The sequence below is a fragment of the Ranitomeya imitator genome, chromosome 1 (genome assembly GCF_032444005.1).
Source record: "Ranitomeya imitator isolate aRanImi1 chromosome 1, aRanImi1.pri, whole genome shotgun sequence".
Lineage (NCBI taxonomy): Eukaryota > Metazoa > Chordata > Amphibia > Anura > Dendrobatidae > Ranitomeya > Ranitomeya imitator.
The window spans coordinates 496,795,198-496,819,629 of NC_091282.1; the positions used below are offsets into that span (position 1 = coordinate 496,795,198).

General features: G+C 41.4%; 1 protein-coding gene across 3 annotated transcripts in view; it reads right to left on the minus strand.

Moving 5' to 3' along the window:
• The window catches only part of ADAMTSL1 (ADAMTS like 1), a 550,804-nt gene that overhangs the window by 449,705 nt on the left and 76,667 nt on the right, over positions 1-24,432 (minus strand). For all 3 annotated transcript variants that reach the window (XM_069766222.1, XM_069766229.1, XM_069766237.1), the window contains exon 2: positions 9,324-9,451. In XM_069766222.1, coding sequence (XP_069622323.1) covers positions 9,324-9,451 — 128 coding nt within the window. The remainder of the gene's footprint in view (positions 1-9,323; positions 9,452-24,432) is intronic.

Below are 24,432 nucleotides of genomic sequence, written 5' to 3' on the forward strand. Positions count from 1 at the left end.
GCCTTTTGCAATAAATCAATCAAACAAGACGAATGCAAATAGCCCAATACAACTAATGTAACAATCGGATTCTCTAAATTTAACACATGTCACTTTTAATGACTACCAATGTCTCAGAATTATTAAGCTGCTTCAGGACAATCATTTTTAGTATTTAGTGAAGTAACATTTGGCATACCCTGCTGCAAATGTGATACATAGAGCTGCAGAAGTCGAGCATGCACAAAGAGTCAGTGCGAAAGCGCTCTCATCCCTCTCTCCTGTCCGCAGGATTCCAATTCAAGGTGGGGTTTTTCATCAATATGCAACGTTTCAACCTGAACTTTCTTTGTCAAGCATAGTGATACACGTGAACAGCACTTCCTTATATACACTCACAAATCACCGCTATCCGATCAGATAATCAATTACGGTACAAAGTTGATACAAATAGGGCTTTAAATATGAAATATTGATGATTCAATAATATACATATTTATTACATGGAAGAAATATCATGGGACTGTTAATCACTGGTAAAAACAAATTTAAAAAAATTACAAAGGACATTTTGCTGCCAGGACAGAGTATGTGTCGTCCACATTTTGTTTAGGAAGCTCCAGGTAACCAAGGACGCACATCCACATCACAACTAAACCACTGTGCTTGCAGCACGGAGGCTCATAAAAACAAACTGAGCTCATATGAAGCCTAGAGCTACGCGAGATGATCTTTAGTGGTCAAAGAAGGAAATAACTGGTAGAATACTCTCCTGTCTGCAGCATGATCCTGTGTGCTGAGAGCAGCCGCTGCAGACAGGAGAGAGGGGTGACAGTGCACCACACTGATGCTGTAGGAGCAATGAGAACACACAGTGTCAGCTTGCAGCACGTAGAATGACACAAAAGTAGGTGGCCTCGGCACACAGGAGAGAGATCAAGCTCACTCTAACACTATGAGTATGCACTTGGCTCTTGGAGTGTCAGTGTGTGCAAGGCTGGGGATTCAATTCAGGCATCATTCTAAGCGAGTTCTGTCAAACAAGTGCAGAGGATGCTAAGTGAGGGCTGGCCAAATTGTGCATTGAACCATTGACCACAACAATAGTGTACCAAAGATCGCTAATTAGCATATTTAAAACAAATAAATAAATTTAAAAAAATACATATATACACATTTAATGAAATTTACAGTAGTGAAATATACACTACAGGAAATATCTTCTGTTGATCCTATGTAGCTAGGCAGACCGCTGGGCGGCGCTCATAGCAATCCGGCTATGACAACCACAGGGGTCTGCTGCAGATCCTGGGTTGTCATGTCAACCCATTAGCGATTCATGGTCTTGTGTCATGGGCGTCGATGGGCGTGGTTTGCGACGCGCTTCCGGCATAGTGATTGACAGTGCAATTTAACATGTTAACAGCTGCGGGTGGATCGCGATTACACCCGTGGCTGTTACTTGCACATGACAGCTGATCAGATCAGCTGTCATGTCCCGGAAAAGGTGCAGGCTCATCTTCAGAGTTCGCACCAAACGGGGAGGTATGTTTGACTGACACTGCATGTCATTGAGTGTTAAGGGGTTAAGATCAACTTTAATGTGGTCATACATTAGATAAGAGGACTTTAGGAGTAGAAAGATAAGGCCATAAACCCTGCAGTAAAAGGAGCTCTCTGATGGACCCACCAATACTGTAATGTACCCTGCAATCTGCTATATAATGCGATGCACATATGGATGAAGATGATCATATACATAAATATACAGTACTGCGCAAAAGTTTTATGCAGGTGAGAAAAAATGCTGCAAAGTAAGAATGCTTTAAAACGGGGCTGGGCAAACTGTGGCCCACAGGCCACATCTGGCCGAGCCCATGGACAAGAACAGGCAAACAGACTAGAACAAATGCTCCAGCAGTCACAGCTCTCCAGAGTGGGTGGGCTGGGAAGCAATGCAGCGTGTAGTGAGGAGTCTGAGGAGGGCGGAGAGAAGGCGGAGCGGTCATGGTGCAGACAGCATAAGGATTCAGAGGGGGCGGAGCGGCCAGCATAAGGATTCAGAGGGGGCAGAGCGGCCATGGTGCGGCCAGCATAAAGATTCCGAGGAGGTGGAGCAGCTATGGTGCGGCCAGCAGAAAGATTCAGAGAGGGCGGAGCAGCCATGGTGCAGCCAGCATAAGTATTCAGAGGGGGTGGAGCACCCATGGTGTGGCTGCCAAAAGGATTCCGAGGGGGACGGAGCGGCCATGATGCAGCCAGCATAAGGATTCCGAGGAGGGCGGAGCAGTCATGATGCGACCAGCATAAGGATTCCGAGGGGGGTGGAGTGGCCATGATGCGGCCAGCATAAGGATTCCGAGGGAGGGCAGAGTGGCCATGATGCGGCCAGCATAAGGATTCCGAGGGGGGCGGAGTGGCCATGATGCAGCCAGCATAAGAATTCAGAGGGAGTCGGAGCGGCCCTGGTGAGGCCAGCATAAGGATTCAGAGGGGGCAGAGCGGCCATGGTGCAGCCAGCATAAGGATTCAGAGGGGGGCGGAATGGCCATGGTGCGGCCAGCATAATAATTCAGAGGAGGCGGAGCGGCCATTATGCGGCTAGCATAAGGATTCAGAGGAGGCGGAGCGGACATGGTGCGGCCAACATAAGGATTCAGAGGGGCGGAGAGGATGCGGAGCGGAGGGCGGAGCTTTTCAGGGTCCTGAACATTGCTGTGTGCATCTGACCTGTGTAGATATACAGTGGGGCAAAAAAGTATTTAGTCAGTCAGCAATAGTGCAAGTTCCACCACTTAAAAAGATGAGAGGCGTCTGTAATTTACATCATAGGTAGACCTCAACTATGGGAGACAAACTGAGAAAAAAAAATCCAGAAAATCACATTGTCTGTTTTTTTAACATTTTATTTGCATATTATGGTGGAAAATAAGTATTTGGTCAGAAACAAAATTTCATCTCAATACTTTGTAATATATCCTTTGTTGGCAATGACAGAGGTCAAACGTTTTCTGTAAGTCTTCACAAGGTTGCCACACACTGTTGTTGGTATGTTGGCCCATTCCTCCATGCAGATCTCCTCTAGAGCAGTGATGTTTTTGGCTTTTCGCTTGGCAACACGGACTTTCAACTCCCTCCAAAGGTTTTCTATAGGGTTGAGATCTGGAGACTGGCTAGGCCACTCCAGGACCTTGAAATGCTTCTTACGAAGCCACTCCTTCGTTGCCCTGGCGGTGTGCTTTGGATCATTGTCATGTTGAAAGACCCAGCCACGTTTCATCTTCAATGCCCTTGCTGATGGAAGGAGGTTTGCACTCAAAATCTCACGATACATGGCCCCATTCATTCTTTCATGTACCCGGATCAGTCGTCCTGGCCCCTTTGCAGAGAAACAGCCCCAAAGCATGATGTTTCCACCACCATGCTTTATAGTAGGTATGGTGTTTGATGGATGCAACTCAGTATTCTTTTTCCTCCAAACACGACAAGTTGTGTTTCTACCAAACAGTTCCAGTTTGGTTTCATCAGACCATAGGACATTCTCCCAAAACTCCTCTGGATCATCCAAATGCTCTCTAGCAAACTTCAGACGGGCCCGGACATGTACTGGCATAAGCAGTGGGACACGTCTGGCACTGCAGGATCTGAGTCCATGGTGGCGTAGTGTGTTACTTATGGTAGGCCTTGTTACATTGGTCCCAGCTCTCTGCAGTTCATTCACTAGGTCCCCCCGTGTGGTTCAGGGATTTTTGCTCACCGTTCTTGTGATCATTCTGACCCCACGGGGTGGGATTTTGCGTGGAGCACCAGATCGAGGGAGATTATCAGTGGTCTTGTATGTCTTCCATTTTCTAATTATTGCTCCCACTGTTGATTTCTTCACTCCAAGCTGGTTGGCTATTGCAGATTCAGTCTTCCCAGCCTGGTGCAGGGCTACAATTTTGTTTCTGGTGTCCTTTGACAGCTCTTTGGTCTTCACCATAGTGGAGTTTGGAGTCAGACTGTTTGAGGGTGTGCACAGGTGTCTTTTTATACTGATAACAAGTTTAAACAGGTGCCATTACTACAGGTAATGAGTGGAGGAAAGAGGAGAAGTTACAGGTCTGTGAGAGCCAGAAATCTTGATTGTTTGTTTCTGACCAAATACTTATTTTCCACCATAATATGCAAACAAAATGTTAAAAAAGCAGGCAATGTGATTTTCTGGATTTTTTTTTCTCAGTTTGTCTCCCATAGTTGAGGTCTACCTATGATGTAAATTACAGACGCCTCTCATCTTTTTAAGTGGTGGAACTTGCACTACTGCTGACTGACTAAATACTTTTTTGCCCCATTGTACGTAGAGACGCAAGTCACATGACCACAGCAGGCTGCCCTGGACTCTTTCTCTGAGTCCTTACTTGTCACAGTGAGCGCACCAGCCTCCGTACACCCCCACTACACAAATCTGCAGTTTTCTTAAAGGCATGTTCCAGGTAAGAATAGAGCAAGATATTGAGCTTTATACACGTAACATGTAAAATGCAGGGATCCACATGTGCATGAGGCCTTATATCTTTTATTACAAGTTAAAAGGGTTGTCCAGAGTTAGCATTAAAGTCTGTAGTCACTCTGTGTGATACAGAATTCTACATGTGAATCCTCAAATAATGCTGTGTGTGCAATTCTCCCGGATGCAAGTGTGTTGAGAGTGGTTGGAAATATCTAACCAAAATGTGTTCGGAGGTATGCAAATCACATATTGCGGACACCCAACTACCTGCTCACAGAGAATCCTGACAATGCAGACTTCAGCCCCAAGCCTGGACAACCCCTTTAACTCCTTAATGACCAAAGGTATTTTTGGTTTTGCATTTTCATTTTTTGCTCCCCTTACTCCCAGAACCATAACTTTTTTATTTTTTGGTCAAAATGACCATGTGACGGCTTGTTTTTGTGGGACGAGTTGTACTTTTGAACAACAACATTGGTTTTACCATGTCATGCACTTGAAAACAGGAAAAAAATTTCAACTGCGGTGAAATTGCAAAAAAAGTGCAATCCCACTCTGGTTTTTTGTTTGGCTTTTTTACTAGGTTCACTAACTGATAAAACTGACCTGACATTATGATATTTTAGGCCATTATGACTTCATAGACACCAAACATGTCTAGGTTCTTTTTTATGTAAGTGGTGAAAAAAAATTCCAAACTTTGTTAAAAAAAAAAAAATTGGCGCCATTTTCCAATACCCGTAGCATCTCAATTTTTCGTGATCTCGGGTTGGGTGAGAGCTTATTTTTTGCGGACCAAGCTGATGTTTTTAATTATACCACTTTGGTGCAGATACAATCTTTTGATCATCCGTTATTGCATTTTAATGTCAGGGCGATTAAAAAAACATAATTCTGGTTTTGACTTTTATGACTACGCCGTTTAACGATTAGGTTAATCCTTTTTATTATTGATAGATCGGGTGATTCTGAAAGCGGCGATACCAAATATGTGTATGTTTGATTTTTTTTTTAATTGTTTTATTTTGAATGGGGCAAAAGGGGGGTGATTTGAGCTTTTATATTTTTTTTAATTTTTTAAAATATTTTTAAAAACATTTTTTTTTATTTTTGGCATGTGTCAATAGTCTCCATTTTGGCATGCTACATACAGGCGATGTTCAGATTGCCTATATGTAGCAGAATTCTCTCTTGCTATGAGCGCCGACCACCGGTGGCACTCATACCAAGCTGGCAGTGACAACCATAGAGGTCACCAGGAGACCTCTGGTTGTCATGCCAACCCACCGGTGACCCACGATCACGTGACGAGGGTCACCGGTAGACGGATTTCCGTCACGATTGTCAGAAATGCATGTTACATGCCACTGTCAGCGTTTGACGGCGATTATATAGGTAATACTGCAATTATATACAGCAGTAGCAGCATCACATATATTATATATATAGGAGTCTATATACATTATACAGGTAATACTGTGATTGCAATGTATAGTCGCAGTATATACAGTATACAGCAGTGTCACCTATATAATGTATATACACAGCAGTCGTAGTATCACCTATGTAGTGTATATAGACTGCTGTACATACATTATATAGGTGATACAGTGATTTTATGCAGCAGTATCACTTATATATTGTATATACAGCAGTCTATAAACATTATACAGGTAATACTGTGATTGCAGTGTATAGTTGCTATATATATATATGGCAGTATCACCTATATATTGTACAGTTAGGTCCATATATATTTGGACAGAGACAACATTTTTCTAATTTTGGTTATAGACATTACCACAATGAATTTTAAACAAAACAATTCTGGTGCAGTTGAAGTTCAGACTTTCAGCTTTCATTTGAGGGTATCCACATTAAAATTGGATGAAGGGTTTAGGAGTTTCAGCTCCTTAACATGTGCCACCCTGTTTTAAAAGGGACCAAAAGTAATTGGACAGATTCAATAATTTTAAATAAAATATTCATTTTTAGTACTTGGTTGAATACCCTTTGTTGGCAATGACTGCCTGAAGTCTTGAACTCATGGACATCACCAAATGCTGTGTTTCCTCCTTTTTGATGCTCTGCCAGGCCTTCACTGCGGTGGTTTTCAGTTGCTGTTTGTTGTGGGCCTTTCTGTCTGAAGTTTAGTCTTTAACAAGTGAAATGCATGCTCAATTGGGTTGAGATCAGGTGACTGACTTGGCCATTCAAAAATATTCCACTTCTTTGCTTTAATAAACTCCTGGATTGCTTTGGCTTTATGTTTTGGGTCATTGTCCATCTGTAGTATGAAACGGCGACCAATCAGTTTGGCTGCATTTGGCTGGATCTGAGCACACAGTATGGCTCTGAATACCTCAGAATTCATTCGGCTGCTTCTGTCCTGTGTCACATCATCAATAAACACTAGTGACCCAGTAACACTGGCAGCCATGCATGCCCAAGCCATCACACTTCCTCCGCCGTCTTTTACAGATGATGTGGTATGCTTTGGTTCGTGAACTGTACCACGCCTTAGCCATACTTTTCTCTTTCCATCATTCTGGTAGAGGTTGATCTTGGTTTCATCTGTCCAAAGAATGTTCTTCCAGAACTGTGCTGGCTTTTTTAGATGCTTTTTAGCAAAGTTCAGTCTAGCGTTTTTATTCTTGATGCTTATGAGTGGCTTGCACCGTGCTGTGAACCCTCTGTATTTACTTTCATGCAGTCTTCTCTTTATGGTAGATTTGGATATTGATACGCCGACCTCCTGGAGAGTGTTGTTCACTTGGTTGGTTGTTGTGAAGGGGTTTCTCTTCACCATGGAGATAATTCTGCGATCATCCACCACTGTTGTCTTCCGTGGGCGCCCAGGTCTTTTTGCATTGATGAGTTCACCAGTGCTTTTTTTCTTTCTCAGGATGTACCAAACTGTAGATTTTGCCACTCCTAATATTGTAGAAATTTCTCGGAAGGGTTTTTTCTGTTTTCGCAGCGTAAGGATGGCTTGTTTCACCTGCATGGAGAACTCCTTTGACCGCATGTTTACTTCACAGCAAAACCTTCCAAATGCAAGCAGCACACCTCAAATCAACTCCAGGCCTTTTATCTGCTTAATTGAGAATGACATAACGAAGGGATTGCCCACACCTGTCCATGAAATAGCCTTGGAGTCAATTGTCCAATTACTTTTGGTCCCTTTAAAAACAGGGTGGCACATATTAAGGAGCTGAAACTCCTAAACCCTTCATCCAATTTTAGTGTGGATACCCTCAAATGAAAGCTGAAAGTCTGATCTTCAACTGCATCTGAATTGTTTTGTTTAAAATTCATTGTGGTAATGTCTATAACCAAAATTAGAAAAATGTTGTCTCTGTCCAAATATATATGGACCTAACTGTATATACAGCAGTCTATAAACATTATACAGGTAATACTGTGATTGCAGTTAATAGTTGCTATATATATATACGGCAGTATCACCTATATATTGTATATACAGCAGTCTATAAACATTATACAGGTAATACTGTGATTGCAGTTTATAGTTGCTATATATATACGGCAGTATCACCTATATATTGTATATACAGCAGTCTATAGTCATTATGCAGGTGATACTGTGCTTGTAAACTTTTGAGCATAACTGTATATAGAGGGGATCCGATAACTGCTACTGTGCATGCACCGGCAATGACATCTTGCTAGAGAAGAAAAAAAAAATGTCCTCCTCCAAGATGGCGCCACGCGTGACTGTGCAGTAGCAGCTTTCAACGATCGTCTCTATATACAAGAGCTGCTACTGCGTAGGCGCAGTGGGCGCCATTTTAACATGGATTTTTTTATAAACATCAGGAAAGCATAAAGCACATTTATTAACTGGGTCGTGGTTGGGTCTTCAAGCAAGACTATGGCCCAAAACACACAGTCAAGGCAACAAAGGAGTGGCTCAAAAAGATGCTTATTAAGGTCATGAAGTGGCCTAGCCAGTCTCCAGACCTTAATCCCATAGAAAACTTATAGAGGGAGTTGAAGCTCCAAGTTGCCAAGTGACAGCCTCAAAATCTTAATGATTTAGAGATGATCTGCAAAGAGGAGTGGACCAAAAAAGTTCCCCCTGACATGTGCGCACACCTCATCATCAACTACAAAAACAGTCTGACTGCTGTGCTTGCCAACAAGAGTTTTGCCACCAAGTATTACGTCTTGTTTGCCAGAGGGATCAAATACTTATTTCTCACTGCAAAATGCAAATACATTTATATTATTTATACAATGTGATTTTCTGGATTTTATTTTTGATATTCTATCTCTCAATGTTAAAATTTAACCAACCCTTAAAATTGTAGACTGTTCATGTCTTTGTCAGTGGGCAAATTTACAAAATCAGCAAGGGATCAAATACTTATTTCCCCCCTGTAAACTAATTTAGACTTCAGACCACCCTTTTAATGTGTAAATGTTACTGTAGGAGTATGTGTTCCATATTTTAATTGTGAACAACCCACAATAAGAAATGACTATGTTTTCAATAATAGTAAAAATTATTAATATAATATCCAAAAGCTTGTGAGACATTCGAGCCAAGGAATCTGAGATGAACTAGATATAAACAATACGGTATATAATTAGCCTGATACTGTGCTATTTGTGTAGTTGTTTTAATTAAATGTGTTAGCAGCTGCCCTAAGCTTGCAAATGTAGTAGTCTGGCCAAGCTAAGAGCATAAAAAAGAAAGTCTCTTCAAAAAACACTGCCCCAACACTTGTTTCTGGAAGGCTGGAAGAGAACAGCCATATTTATTTACTCACTATCAACTGGAGCAACCAAAATAGATTGTATATAAAAATAAGATGGTATAACTTACTTGCTACTAAGGCACCTCCGTAGAGAATATGAGGCTCCCCCACCACATGTCCTCGAACATTCACTCCAAGACCCCCAAGCATCCCATAAAGTGTCACGGTCCTCCTCTGATCGAGCAGTACGAGAGCTCTATAGTAAGAAAAAACAAAATAAAACGTTAGCTTTATCACTCAAAACATAATACATCTTTAAGTTTGACTATAATGTATTTCTACTAGTCTGTTTTCAGTTAATTAGTATAACCCATGGGTAATATGAATAGAACAGTAACAGAATGGCACCCTCAGGGTTTCCGACAGCAAGGGAAAGAGAGGAAAGGCTTTATACAACTTTTAGGGTTTTCTTGTAATTGCAAACACATCTGAAGGGATCATTTAGGAAAATGTATACAGAATTAGCCATTCATTTTGCCATGGCAAATAAACGCTCACTAATTGGAGCAGGAAGCTTGGTACATCAAGCGTTCCACACAGCAATCAAGAGTAGGATCTGCTCCAGTGTTCTGCCGGTGAAATGGACAACTGAAGAGGAGGAACAGCACAAAGGTGTTTATCCAAGGAGGTAGTGAAATCACCTCCTGTGTCAGTAATCCAAGAGTAAAAGGGCATATAGTGTGTGATGCAATTTCCAGACCTTCATTAGACTCAAGTATAAACCAGAGGTCTACGTGTCATAATCCATTGTCAAAAAAAAGAACTCATAAATTAATGCCACTCGAGGTAAAATGGCAATCTGATAGTCGACACTGCCAGTAATTTGTTTTTAACTACTATTGCAGAGGCAAAATAAGTAATATTACCACGTGAAAAAAATGAAATGGCTTTATCTTGTGAAAAGCGGCAGATGGTTAAGTCTGTCTGCTAGGCGGCAATAATAGTTAACAAACTTAGCAGGTAATAAATAAGTCTTATAGGTTGGAAGAATGGGGCGTATTGCCAAGAAAGCATTAAAAGTGACTATATTCTACAGCCGCACAGCTTACAAAGTGTACTATTGTCTTGCCCGCTCTGAATTACAAAGCAGTACGAATAAGACCACTGTAAATCAGCTTCAGCTAACTGAAAAAGAATGGGCCTTATGACTTCCCACCAAAATAACGGCTTGCAAACATTTCAACAGCTCCAGCCAGCACCCCACATATTCATTCCTCTTTATGTAAAACAGTAAAAATATAGGGAATTTTATTACCGAAAGTCTATGGGGCCAGTTTATGGCAGAAATCTTGTATGAAACTGTCCGAAATGTTGCAACATTTTTGCGAATGCCTTTAAATGAATTTTGCATATCATACTTCTGCAGACTCTTCATCAATACTGTCATAGAAAATGTTATTAAATCAGCCCATATATCTGAGCTGGGAGCTAGATTTGGGCATTTGGACAGTTTTAAGTTTTTCTTGACATACATTAAAATAGTAGCTCAGATTGTCTTCAGACCCGAGAAACTTAAGGTACCTTCACACTAAACGATATCGCTAGCGATCTGTGACGTTGCAGCGTCCTGGCTAGCGATATCGTTCAGTTTGACACGCAGCAGCGATCAGAATCCTGCTGTGATGTCGTTGGTCGGGGCTAGAAGGCCAAGACTTTATTTGGTCGCTGGCTCTCCCGCTGACATCGCTGAATCGGCGTGTGTGACGCCGATTCAGCGATGTCTTCGCTGGTAACCAGGGTAAATATCGGGTTACTAAGCACAGGGCCGTGCTTAGTAACCCGATGTTTACCCTGGTTACCATCCTAAAAGTAAAAAAAACAAACGCTTCATACTTACCTTCCGCTGTCTGTCCTCCGGCGCTGTGCTTTCCTGCACTCACTGTGAGCACAGCGGCCGGAAAGCAGAGCGGTGACGTCACCGCTCTGCTTTCCGGCCGCTGTGCTCACAGCCAGTACAGAGAAGCAGAGCGCCGGGGACAGACAGCGGAAGGTAAGTATGAAGTGTTTGTTTTTTTTACTTTTAGGATGGTAACCAGGGTAAACATCAGGTTACTAAGCGCGGCCCTGCTGGTTACCGGCATCGTTGGTCGCTGGAGAGCGGTCTGTGTGACAGCTCTCCAGCGACCAAACAGCGACGCTGCAGCGATCCGGATCGTTGTCTGGATCGCTGCAGCGTCGTTTAGTGTGAAGGTACCTTTAAACCAGCAAAAGATCCCACTGATAAAGCCTTATCCATTCAGATGACCTTAACAACCTTAGCAGCCTAGGTCATCATGTAATACAGTGTTCCCAAACTCCAGTCCTCAATGCCCACCAACAGATCATGATCATGATTTCCTTAATATTGCACATGTGATGAAATTATAACCTGTGCAGTACTAAGGAATCATCTTTACAATACTAAGAGAATGCTGAAAACATGATCTGCGGGTGGGAATTGAGGACGGGAGTTGGAGAATGCTGAAGTAAAGGAGGAAGTAAGCAGTGAAGATATGTAAGGAGTAGCATTTCTAGAATACGGTTGGCCACACTTAATAATGTTCAGTGTATCTCAAGTCTAGTTCTCAAGATCCTCTAATAGGTCACAGAGAGAACCTGTCACGATTTCTGATTCCTAGCTAATAATGTTATCATCTATACAATACTAAGGAAATCCTGAAAAAATTATGAGTTGTGGGGCCGTGAGGATGGGAGCTCAGAATCATGTTGAGTATAAGAGAATATTGGTTGGGCAAAAGTTCTATTACTCCCGCAGGATGTTGCTCAGTGTGCTGATGAATGCTGGTATAGAACATCATCTGCTACAGGAACTCTCCACAAGATTCAAACAGCTTTCACCAGTCTTCTGCCAGAAAACATCCAGAACATTTTTGCACAACTTGTATTTGCCCAAACATTTTTAGACTTTTAGCATTTTTACGAAACTCCTGTTCAGCTCAGCCAACATTTTTGAAAATTGTGCAAAGCTTAGATTCAAGAATGCAGGGCCAGGCGCAGCCACCAAATTCATGAAAATTTATGCCACAAAATTGTCAGTCCTGACAGGAGTACATCTCTTGGGTTGGACACTTGAAGGATGCACTAAATTATTAAGAAGAGAACAAACTTCATTTGATGTATTTTACTCCAGTGCACTTTTTATAAAGACTGATGTACAAAATGCCAGTCTTTATGAATGAGGGCCAATATATTTACCCATTTAGTCCAAGGCTAGCATATTCTGTCAAACAGGTATCTCCACTATGCTGAATTGAAAGTTGTGGCCTACTGCGTCTGTTACTTAAAGAGTAACTAACCTTTTAATTTTAATTTACTAAAATAACGGTACACATGAAAACAAAGAAATGTTCTTCTTTCTCTTCCTGTACTGATCTTTCACCATCAATTCATAAGTAAAATCTGTGTTCAGTGAAGACAGATTTTTCCGTTATCAAGATAAGAGATGATTGTTGGTGCTCATAAGATTCTATGGAGAGGAGGAGGAACAGGAGGCAGACACCTACATTCTGCTGCAAGTTCTCCTGAAACGACACTTACAGTTCTCCATAGAAATTTATGAGCTCCAACTATGATCTATCTCAATAATGGGGAAATCTGTATTTATTGAAGACAGATCTTACGCATAAATTGAGAATTTTTAGAATTAAATATCAGTTCATGTTCAGAAAGAAGCAAATTTATTTAATAATATAAAAAGTTTTTTTCAACTGTACTATTGATTTATGATTTTTGTGAAAAAAAATTAAAAGTATAGTTACTCTTTAAGCTACAATATGCAATTACATGGATTTGTACATAAGATTATGGTCACTTATTATGGTGTTTAGTGCACAAAGTTTAAAATGCTTCGGACCTTGAACATATCCGTGTGTCGAGATCTGAGGATGAACATGCCAGCCACAGGTCTCCTGATCCCAACAGTCTCATATATACCTGTGAGTCTGTTGAGATTGTGTCAGAAGGCCCAACGGCCAGTTCATAGGGACTGGATGTGTGAATGTAGCCTAAATTTGTGTGAGACCAGACTGGGGAAAGATACTCTTTCTGTTCCTAACTTATTATTTGAGTAAAAAAAAATTGTTCTTGCCCTAAGGCTACATCCCACAATCAGTGTTTGTTGAGTTTCTGACCCTGCAGAATTTCTGCATCTTAATTTACCTGTGCTTTTTTCATTGCGTTTTTGTGTACGTTTTAGACGCTGCGTTTTTTCTCTCTGTTCGGTGTCATGCTTTACATAAAGCTACTTTGTTTTTGAAACTTCCTGGTATTGACATTCTTAGGTGTGGATTACATGCGGTTTTTATGAGTTTTTTTTACCTGCGGATTTTCCGCATCTAATGCAAGTCTATCGTGAAATTCCGCACAGAAAACCCAGCGTACCTGCAAGAGAAATTGACATGCTGTGGATTGGAAAAAAAGATTTCTATAAATTCCAACCACTTTGCTGGTACTGTGAAATGCTGCGTTTTTGCTGCATTAAAAATATGCAGCATCACAAACTTGATAAAAACTCATCGTGGCCACGTAGCCCAACAGTGTCCTACTACAATAAAAAAGACATTGTATAAGATGCTGGCTCAGACACAACCAATGGTGATACTAGATGATGCAATGGATCAACCATATACCTTTTTCTCTCTAATCTGGTCCATGCCTAATTCCATCGCATCAGACTTTGCCTTGGGATTGTTTCTATATGAGTAAACAAATCACTACCATGTCAGAAAATGAACTATCATTTACATCTCCCTCACAATGATGTAAAACAATGTCACTCAGAACAATTTTCTCATCGTTGTTTGGCTGCGAGGATGCACGCTTAACAATAATTTTAGTCTCACCCTGCTCCCAATCACTATAGAAAAGACTGTAGAAGCATATCTATATAAAGTTTTCTACATTTTAATAGCAGTCGCTGAATAAAACATCTGATGCTTCAATTAAAGAGTTGTAATTATATGTGCCCCTTTTTGACTTGCTATATAATGTCTTATCTGAGGTCTCAGTGTAAAGATTTTTACATTATATCATAATCATCAACATTTGCGCCAAGTTGGCATTCGTTTCTGAGACATTAAAGTGCTTATCTTCTGTCTTCAAGAGTGCACTGCTCCTCAGCCTCCAGGCTACCTGCTGGGGAGCGGTGCGCTCCTGATGACTGACAGTTCGGACCATGGTTGTGCTCAAACTGTGACATCTTCCCTGCTGAAAGAAGAGACAACGTTGACTCGGAGGCACTCACTGGGACTAAAACTGCCCAGAACATCTTGACTGGGACACTGACCCCCTTACATAGACTGAAGCAAAGCCTGTTAATCTGTGCAGAAAACAGTAATCTATAGAACTAAAAATCCCTTTGCTCTTTAGAACAAAAAGGATTTTTTTAAATATGAACTATATCGCAAAGTTGCTTGTTCTTTGCAATATTACCCATTTAAAAGGGTTTTCCGGTCTAAATCGATAAGTACACTTGTATGGAGTGAGGCCGCTGGACAGCCTCGTCACTAGATGGGACGCGGCCTCACTCTATAGAAGTGTATGGAGTGAGGCCAAGCACGCTAGACAGGTCCTGGCCGGGAGTATGTATAACGCATACATCACCGCCATTCCCAGCTCAGAAACCAGAGAATCCCCGCAGTGCACAGTGCATGCGTTGGGAGGATTCATGAGTCTGCAGTCACATAGTGTTTTTCAAAATTTGAAGCATAAGAAAACCACTGAAAATACTAAACATATAAAAAGCAAATAGTTTTATGTGCACACAACATCTTTTAATTCAGACTCACTTGAAAAAGTACTACAAAATCACTAGAAAGCTGCTTCAGGAAAAAGATTGCTAACAACTATTTCCTGAAGACGCTTTGACTAGGATAACATGTTTTTCATGAAGACTCCACCTGACAAAAATGCCGCAAAACCACTGTAAAAAGTGAATGCACAGTGTGTGTGTGTTCTGTCTTTTGTCATTTCTTTTAACCACTCTTCAGGGTTTAGAAAACGTTAAGTGGTTAAAAGAACTAGCATGTTCATTATTCTGCTAGTTATAGTTTAATCTATAGAAAAATGATGGGGTGGTGCAAAAACAACAGCAAAACTAGTAGCGAAGCTGCTTCAGGAAAAAGACTGCAGACTTTTTCTTGAAGCAACTTTGCCTCGGAAAACCTTACATTCCTTTACAAAGGAATTGAATAAGAAGAGACTTTTAAAGAGAACCTGTTATGCGAAAAAATATTCAGAAGCCGTGTGTCTACCGCACTGAAAGCTTGGCTGCCGGGAGGAAATAGACTTTATTCCTCCTAGCAGCGTTGGGCTTTCAGTCATGGCTGTCAGACAGCCACCTCAGCAATGCATTAGTACAGAGCTGGCTGTACGACTAGTTAAGAGTCCGATAAATAATACCCTTTTACGCAGACCAAGAACAGGTCGTGGATTGCATCAAGAAAGAAAGATCGTCATGTACCACCGAGTTACAGTTACGTTTCAATTTGGCATTTTTCTGAGACGTGGCTTACTCTGAAGTAGTCTCTGGCAATGACAAAGAACAACATTGTGCTAGCCATATATAAGCAATACTGTGTGCATGGGCATGCTTTGATGGAAAAGTATTTAAACCCAGCAGGATGTTCTCCTTTCACATGCCGCCTTCTTTCATCCTTATTATAGTAACAAGTGCTCCCAATCGCAAGTTTACTCCATGTGCAGAAAATATATAAACATTTCTCCTTTTATCTGTTGCCTAAAAGATCTTTCCTAAATTAGGTTATTGAAATGATTCACTTTTTCTTGTTTAAAATGACCTCCCTGTATGGAATTAACTCACAGCCTCTATTAAATGAATAGTTCCATATAAATGTGACATGCCAGTAATCACTTAATACAACTTTTACCTTTCTTCCCAGGGATGAAATACACACCTAACCCTATGCTGACCCTCATAATTACAGTACCACCCAGCACGTACTCTGACTCCACAAGCATTTTCGGTCAGTGTAGACAAATTGGCTGTTAATACTTTTACAATGTACATTAATGTACGAGAAGACATTGAATGATGTATTGATGATATTCCATTCATTGTTGTCCTTTTTCTGATAAAATTAAAGTCAACTAAACAGTTGGCAAATATAAAAGTATGTACACCCTAACATCTTTACATAATTATTGAGAAGAACCTTGGATACAAAATTAGAGGCATTACCCCTACCCTCATTTGCTGCTCTCTACCACCCTTCTAGGAAGGTTTTCCTTTATAGTTGAACCATGGGCATGGGAATGTATATCAAATAAAAGATCCAATCCAAATCATTAAATTAGGTCAGACTATTATTCCAACTCCACATCCAACTTTTCACTGAACTTTTGGCATCTGCCAAACATACATTTGTCCACCTGATTCAAAGATGATAAAGTACAAGCTATCACTCCAGACAAAGTCTTTCTAACGTCTCCTTCACATGTCAGTGTCTCCAGTACGTGTGGTGACAATTTTCACATGTACTGAAGACACTTACACAGGTAGACCCATTCAAATGGATGGGTCTGTGCACATGTTAGTTTGTTTCCATTGACCATGTATCCATAGGCACAACATTCCGACATGTCCGTTTTTTAATAGCAGCATGGGCCGCAACTTGTTACGTTCCCCTGCAGTCGGCGGGCGCGTCAAAATGACACATCTCCATGTCCTGCATACCCAATGTTACAGATAGGTACGCAGGACGCATGCAGAAGTATGCGGAAGTAGACAGGGCTTACCGGAGGACGAACACAGCCCTCCGCAAAGCCCCCAAACGCTAATGTGAACTTAGCTTAAGAGACACTGAAAGACACTAAGGTTTTCAGGTCATGCCACACTTATGATGCTGCTTGTCCATAGAAATTTTGCACTTCTTAGAAATGGCTGTAGCTAAAAGCTGAAATGGATCCCAGGCTTCAAACATTAGTAAGCTTTATAAGTACCACTATATATATACAGCACAGATCCCCTCCCATTCAGGTGCAATTATCTGCATAATATAACTTGTACCCCAATGAACAGTCAGCAGAGTGCTTTAGGAACTCAAATCCTTTAGCTCTGTACAAAGACGTAAGTTCGCCCTGTCTCACCTGTGTTGCAGTTGCTTCAGGCATTATACCAAAGAATACTACACCTTGGAGGTCATTCTCTTCACCTTGCAGCTAATATTTTAAAATAATTCTTTACTATCCACCACCTACCACTTATTCTGTCATTGGTTGCCATGTGGAACATGGCAGTTGGATGATCACAAGCCCCAAACAGCAATTTATCAAGTCGTTCCACCACATGCTGAACCCTAGCACCATCAAGATAAATGACAATTGGTTGAGGCAGTCTTGGCAAGAAATTATTCTATCTTCTTGATTACAGAATTCCCTAAAATCATTGTCTTACCTTACCTACATTACTATACCCTGGCTGCTAGCTGGGCTCTTCTCCCTTCTGTTAGGAAGAGCAGTATCCACTAGAGCAGACCTGGGCAAGATGCGGCCCGCGGGCCGCATCCGGCCCGCCTGATGATTTTGAACGGCCCGCCAGCTAGCTGTCACTTCTGACAGCCGCCCCCGCCACCGCTCGGCCAGACGCCATTGGCGGTTCCTCAGACACTGTGCAGCTCCTGGCCCCGCCCTTTGGCTGCATTGTGCTACACCATTGGCTGAGCCGCCCGGCTCTCGCTCCATCACTACTTGTGATTGGCTGGCCTGTCAGTCTGTCACTGACCTCGGTGAGGGGGAGCTGCCGGTCTCTGGAGGCTTCTGCAGGCTCTAACGGTGGCGGCTGGGTGTGAGGAGCCGAGATTTATCCCTGAGATTGTCCATGTGGACGAGACCGGCGCCAAGGTCACTGGTAAGTGTCCAAGAGAGGCTGTATCCGCCCTCCCTGCACCCACCGTCCATGCTTCACCCTGACCGGCTGCACCCAATGGCCTGCATTCTGGCTGACTTCTGAGGTTGTGTGACTGGCGGCCTCCCCATCTATACTGGTTCTTGAGTGCTGTGACTGGTGGCCTCCCCATCTATACTGGTCCTGGAGGGCTGTGACTGGCGACATCCCCTACTATACTGGTCCTGGGGGGCTGTGACTGGCAGTGGCGTATCCAGGGGGGGGGGCAGCCGGGACATAACATTTGTGCAGCACTTTAGGGGGGCCATAATGTTTGTGCAGCATTATATGGGGGCCGTAATGTTTGTGCAGCACTATATGGGGCCATAATGTTTGTGCAGCATTATATGGGGGCCGTAATGTTTGTGCAGCACTATATGGGGCCATTACAGTATACTACAGTATTGGGTAAAAATTAGTTAATTATATTAGTCCGGCCCTCTAAAACCATTCCAATTTCTCATGCGGCCCCATGGCTAAATTAATTGCCCACCCCTGCACTAGAGTTTCCATTTCTGAGACTCACACCTCTGTATCATAACACAATTTGGTACCGTAATTTAATTTGGCTTGGACATACAAAAACAGGAATGGACACCCCTTTTAGACCCCTTTCCACTCACCGTAACTACATTAATCCAGATACATCAGCTACATGACTGCTACTCCTGACCAACTTCACCACCCTTCATGTCTCCCCACTAATTTCTTGCTCAGTGAGAAACATATTTCTCTCAAGGTTGTCAATCACACTCAGTATTGCATTTGCAAATTTCTTATACAAGCTTTTGGATGTGCAACCATGCTCACATCTATTACAGCAGTATTCACCCACCCTGGAACTTCTGATCCAGTTGTGCTACTTTTGGCAGACTGTGCACTGAAGGAAACCTCCGATCATGTTATTATCCTAAATAAACACATTGCACACGATAAAGGGGATATAAAATTGTTTCAGTAGTTATAACACAAATGTAACTGCAACAAATCATACGTTTTCACTCTCACTTTGCTTCCAAACCCAGAATTAGCAATGACCATGTAAACGGCTGCTGTAGAGCGGTAGTCGCGAGCAAGCTGCTGCCGGGTTGCGCTCTGTTACTTTACAGACAAGGGTTGTCCCATAACCAGTGTGCTGTAGGGTGTGGTATGCATAACACTCACTTGTAGGCCACAGGTCTCCGCGGCCTCCAGGCTCCCGTCCTCAGGAGCCACTGAACACAATGCATGGGACACAATGTTATTTGTAACAGTTTAACTTTTACTAAACAATCCTAGTTCATCAGGTGGATACAGGTGAGATAGGGCACAGCAATTCAGACTTCCTTCCTCCTTAGTACAACTCCTCTTCTGCCACACATTCATTCTGGACTACACTCAAGCTCGCTGACTCCATCAGCCTCGAGGATTCTTTGTACACTCCAGCAGTGCACCCAGGTTATGCCCCATGTAACTCCATGTCCACCGACCTCGTGATGTTGGAAGACCAAGCCCGCTTCATGGCACCTGACCTGAGCCCTAGCCTCTGGACGCTGCTGGAATGTCCATCAGGGATCTCCGTTTGGCCGCCCAACTGTCATGAACGTTTGGCCCATGCTGCCCCTAGCAAGTCCACCTGAACGTGAACGCTCCTCCACACTTCACTGGCTGACACTGAACTCACTCTATCCAAGAACTGCCCATCTTCTTATCAGCACTAGTGCCCACCCACTGGACTAAACCTAACATTAACCATTTCTTATGTACATGCTAACCTGTTCTATATGCTATGCTGTCCAAAGATTATCCTTATGCTATATTCACATTATGCACTAACACTTTACATACTGTACATCACCATAATACATTATATCACATTACATTAGACACACGTTACTTTCACACATAAAACTGCACAACAGTATTCACATAGTGTGTCTGTTGTCTTCAGGGGCAGGAACAGGGTAAGACAGTCCACATCCCTACAACCACACAGTGAACATTTTCTACTTACTTATTCCTGCTCTAGTGTAATGTTCCATTATTCTTATTGACATGGAAAATACATGCTAGCATCCATTAAATTTAGACCTAGTATGTCTGGGTCCAGATAGTTGGAGCCACATAGAACGGGATTGCAAGCAGGTTTTCTAACTCGTCTTTTATTATTTTTTGAAACAGCTTATCAAAAATTATGTACAGTCATAATTATGTACCATCATAATAATCTGTTAAAGTTTCTCTATCTTAAAGGGAATCTGTTAGTAGGATCAACCCTCCTAAGCCATCAATATGGGCATGTACATTAGGTCATAGGAAGTGGAGTAAAACAATACCTTGACATATGCGATCCGATGTCTTATTCCAGAGAAATCCATTTTTTACTTAAATGTATATGAGCTGTTCAGGGCTGGACACTAAATGCATTATAATCTGCCTCTAGAGGTTATGTTAAATGAAAGGGGGAGTTACCTGTGTGAACTGTGTAAATATCACAGTGCTGCAGAACTGAACCTTGTCTTTTTATAAGCACATTTGCTGCAGATCTCAGAGCTCTGCTGTATTGCAACACTGACTGCCTTTGACATGGAAGCTGAAGCACTGACAGAAAAATGCAGAAGTATCAGGTATAATCACACACAGCTCTGCAGTGAGATCAATAGAGCAGGGAGTGGCCATTTCATGTCACACTGGTAGCACCACATTTCATTTAAATAAGCTCTGGAGGCAGATTCTCATGCAGATCAGTATCCAGCTGATAGTCCTGAACAGCTCATATAAGAACATATAAGAAAAAGGTGGACTTCTCTGGAAAAGATATTGGATTCCAGATATCAAGGTGTCATTTTATTCAGCTTCCTATGACCTACATACCCATATAGACGAATTAGGAGGGTTGATTCTACTGGCAGATGACCTTTAAAAAATTTTATGGACACATCAAATCTTTTTTTTTTGGATTGTCTAGGAATTTGTTCCAGCTCTTTACCAAAATGATTCTTTATACTGTAGTGTTCAAAATAATAGCAGTGTGTTAAAAACATGCATTAATAAAAAAATATGTATACTAGTTTTTATTTCCATGCATTGGGAACATTGCACATTGTTTTCTAATTCAAAACATTAAGAGAAATGTATATAATTTCTAACTACGTTACAGAAAATATAAAAAAAAATGATTAGGCTGCACTAAAAAATAGCAGTGTCTGCATTTGCCTTTACAAACTCACAATATGTACTTTTTTTTGTGGATTTAGTATTCCTGTGAATCACTAGCCTAATATTTAGTTGTGTACCCACTGTTTTTTAGAACTGCTTCATATCTGTTTTATAGTCAACCAACTTCTGGCCCCTGTCACCTGTTATTCCAGCCCAACAATTTTACTTTCATCAGTCCACAAAATGTTTCTCCATTTCTGTTTAGGCCAGTTGATTGTGTTCTTTGGCAAATTGTACCCACTTCAGTACATGTCTTTTTTTTAACTGTGGGACTTTGTGGGGACTTCTTGCTAAGAGCTTAGCTTCACACAGGCGTCGTCTGTCACAGTACTCACAGGTAACTTGAGACTGTCTATGATCATACTGGAGCTGATCGTTGGCTGAGCCTTTGCCATTCTGGCTATTCTTCCGTCCATTGGAATGGTTGTCTTCCGTTTTCTTCCATGTCGCTCTGGTTTGGCTTTCCATTTTAATGCATTGTAGACCATTAATCTGGTTAGTCATATTGGACTGCTATTATTTTGAACACTACTGTGTGAGGCTATCATAGTTCATGTCAATCATCAGTTCATTAGACAATAATTACTGTATAAACTACAGTAAGTTACAGCTAGTGTTGTTATTTTTGCTATAGAAGAGGATAAAATAACCTTGATAAACATGAATTATACGCCTTCTAGGAAAGAAATTTAATGAGCTTTGGTGCAATTAATATACGTAGGCTCAAAATGATGTCTGGTTCCTGCTAGGAAGCCATTCGTATTCATATAATAACTAGTGATGAGTGACTATACTCGTTACTCGGGTTTCTCCGAGCATGCTCAGGTGGTCTCTGAGTATTTTGGCGTGCTCGGAGATTTAGTTTATGTTGACACAGCTGCATGATTTGCGGCTCCTAGACAGCCTGAATACATGTGGGGATTCCCTAACAAACAGGCAACCCCACATGTATTCAAGCTGTCTAGCAGCCGCAAATCATGCAGCTGTGTCAACATAAACTAAATCTCCAACCACGCCAAAATACTCGGAGGACACCCAAGCATGCTCGGAAAATCCCGAGTAACAAGCACACTCGCTCATCACTAATAGTAACTATAAAAAATATCCCAGCAATTCCATCTTTAACACTAGTGTTCTGTTTGTATTGGCTCTAAAAGTCTGTTAATTTTGACATTTAGCTACGCTAGACGTATTATTTGAATACCAGTTGCATTATTTAACAGTATGTGACTGTGGTTGGTCAAAAACAAATGAAAATCAAAACTTCAGTTTGCTGTATTCTCTTTAGAAAAGGACATATTCACTTATTGCTTATTCAGAAGTTCTTACATTCTGCACAAAAATAACTCACATGTGCTTTACATAAATATTACTATAACTAGAACATGTCATATTTGTTTTATCACAGGAAGATGGACAAATGCTGCATTTTTTCCTTTTTAGGCTTTTTCCAGTGCTGGTGGAGGCTGTGGGTTTCTGTTGTTGAGCTGCTGGATAAGGGTCACTATGGCTGCTGCTCCTTCACTTCGGGGTTTTACTTTTTTTCCTAAAATGGAAGGCATAACAAGGGACTTTCCTAATTTTTCCAAAAAGAGTCTTCGTTTATGAAGTTTATTGGGTTTCCAGTTTGGGTTCATTTCATTCATACAACAAATGCATTGTAAGTAGATACATCCACAATGTTTTTGTCATCTCGACTACTTACTGCAGTGTCAGGGTGCATCGCTCTCATCAGAATGACCCATTTGTTTTTTTTTCGGGAAAGTAAGAAACCACTGTCGTATCTCTAGCAAAGTAACGTGTTGAACTATGAACATCTCTTTTACCGAGGATACCTTGCGGCAGTCCATGCTTTTTCTTATGGTGTCCAGCATTGTAAGTTTTCATTTTAGCAACAGCTGCCCCAGTTGGTGAGATGTAAAAGGGTTGTCACATGTCATATTTTGTCCTCTTAGTCCTATGGAAAATCTTAAACGACTAGCATTCCCCTGATTCTTTTCAGGCTTTTTTTCTGTATATATCTGAACGTTTAGAGAGTATGATCTGCTGCTGTCACAGAGATCATATCTTGGTGCCGTTCTGTGCTGGCTTACTCGGTATATATTGTTTGAATGGACACCTACCTCAAAATGCCATGAGTTGTTCATCCTCAGTGACATTTTCACCAGTATTGCATAATTTTGGAAAAATCTTTATCCATTTATCCCAAATTTCTCTAATAGTGGCTAGTTATTAGAAAATTACCTGATGTTAGCAAAGGAAATTTTTCCTGGCTGGGCAGAAGGCTGCCATTTCCAAATTACATTTTTGTTTTTAGACTGAATTGCTTGCATCAGACTAGTTGTCTGGGAATTGATAATGTGTGCAAACTGTAAAGCGCTGCGGAATATGTTAGTGCTATATAAAAAATAAAGATTATTATTATTGTGCCTCATCAGATTCAACTAGAAAATCAGAATTCTCGTAATCACTTTCCCGGCCACTTATGGGATCTCATCTTCGGACACTTTCTCCAGTAGGATATCTTCTTCAGAATCTGAGGTGGTGGCTAGCTTTTACAATTCAGCTTCACTCAATGGACGTCTTTGCCACATTTTTATCCAACTTTTGAAATAATGCACACTCACGACTTTCGCGGGGTAAAATCAGTGTTGTAGAATAAAATAGCTCTATATGAATAAACAACAAAAATATCACAGCAAACACTAGTTTAGCAACTATAATATATATTATTGCTATATATAGCAATTTATATATTTTGCTTATATACTAGAGCGAAACAGACCTGCACTCAAAGCCCATCCATCTGCAGTAACTGTCCTTAGCTCTTTGGCCTTGGCCATGGTGGAGAGGTTGGAGTGTGATTGTCTGGACAGGTGTCTTTTATACAGGTAATGAGTGCAGACTGGGATTGCTTCTTAAAGACAAACTAAGGCTGCCGTCACACTAGCAGTATTTGGTCAGTATTTTACATCAGTATTCCTCAGCCAAAACCAGGAGTGGGTGATAAATGTAGAAGTGGTGCATATGTTTCTATTATACTGTTCCTCTAATTGTTCCACTCCTGATTTTGGCTT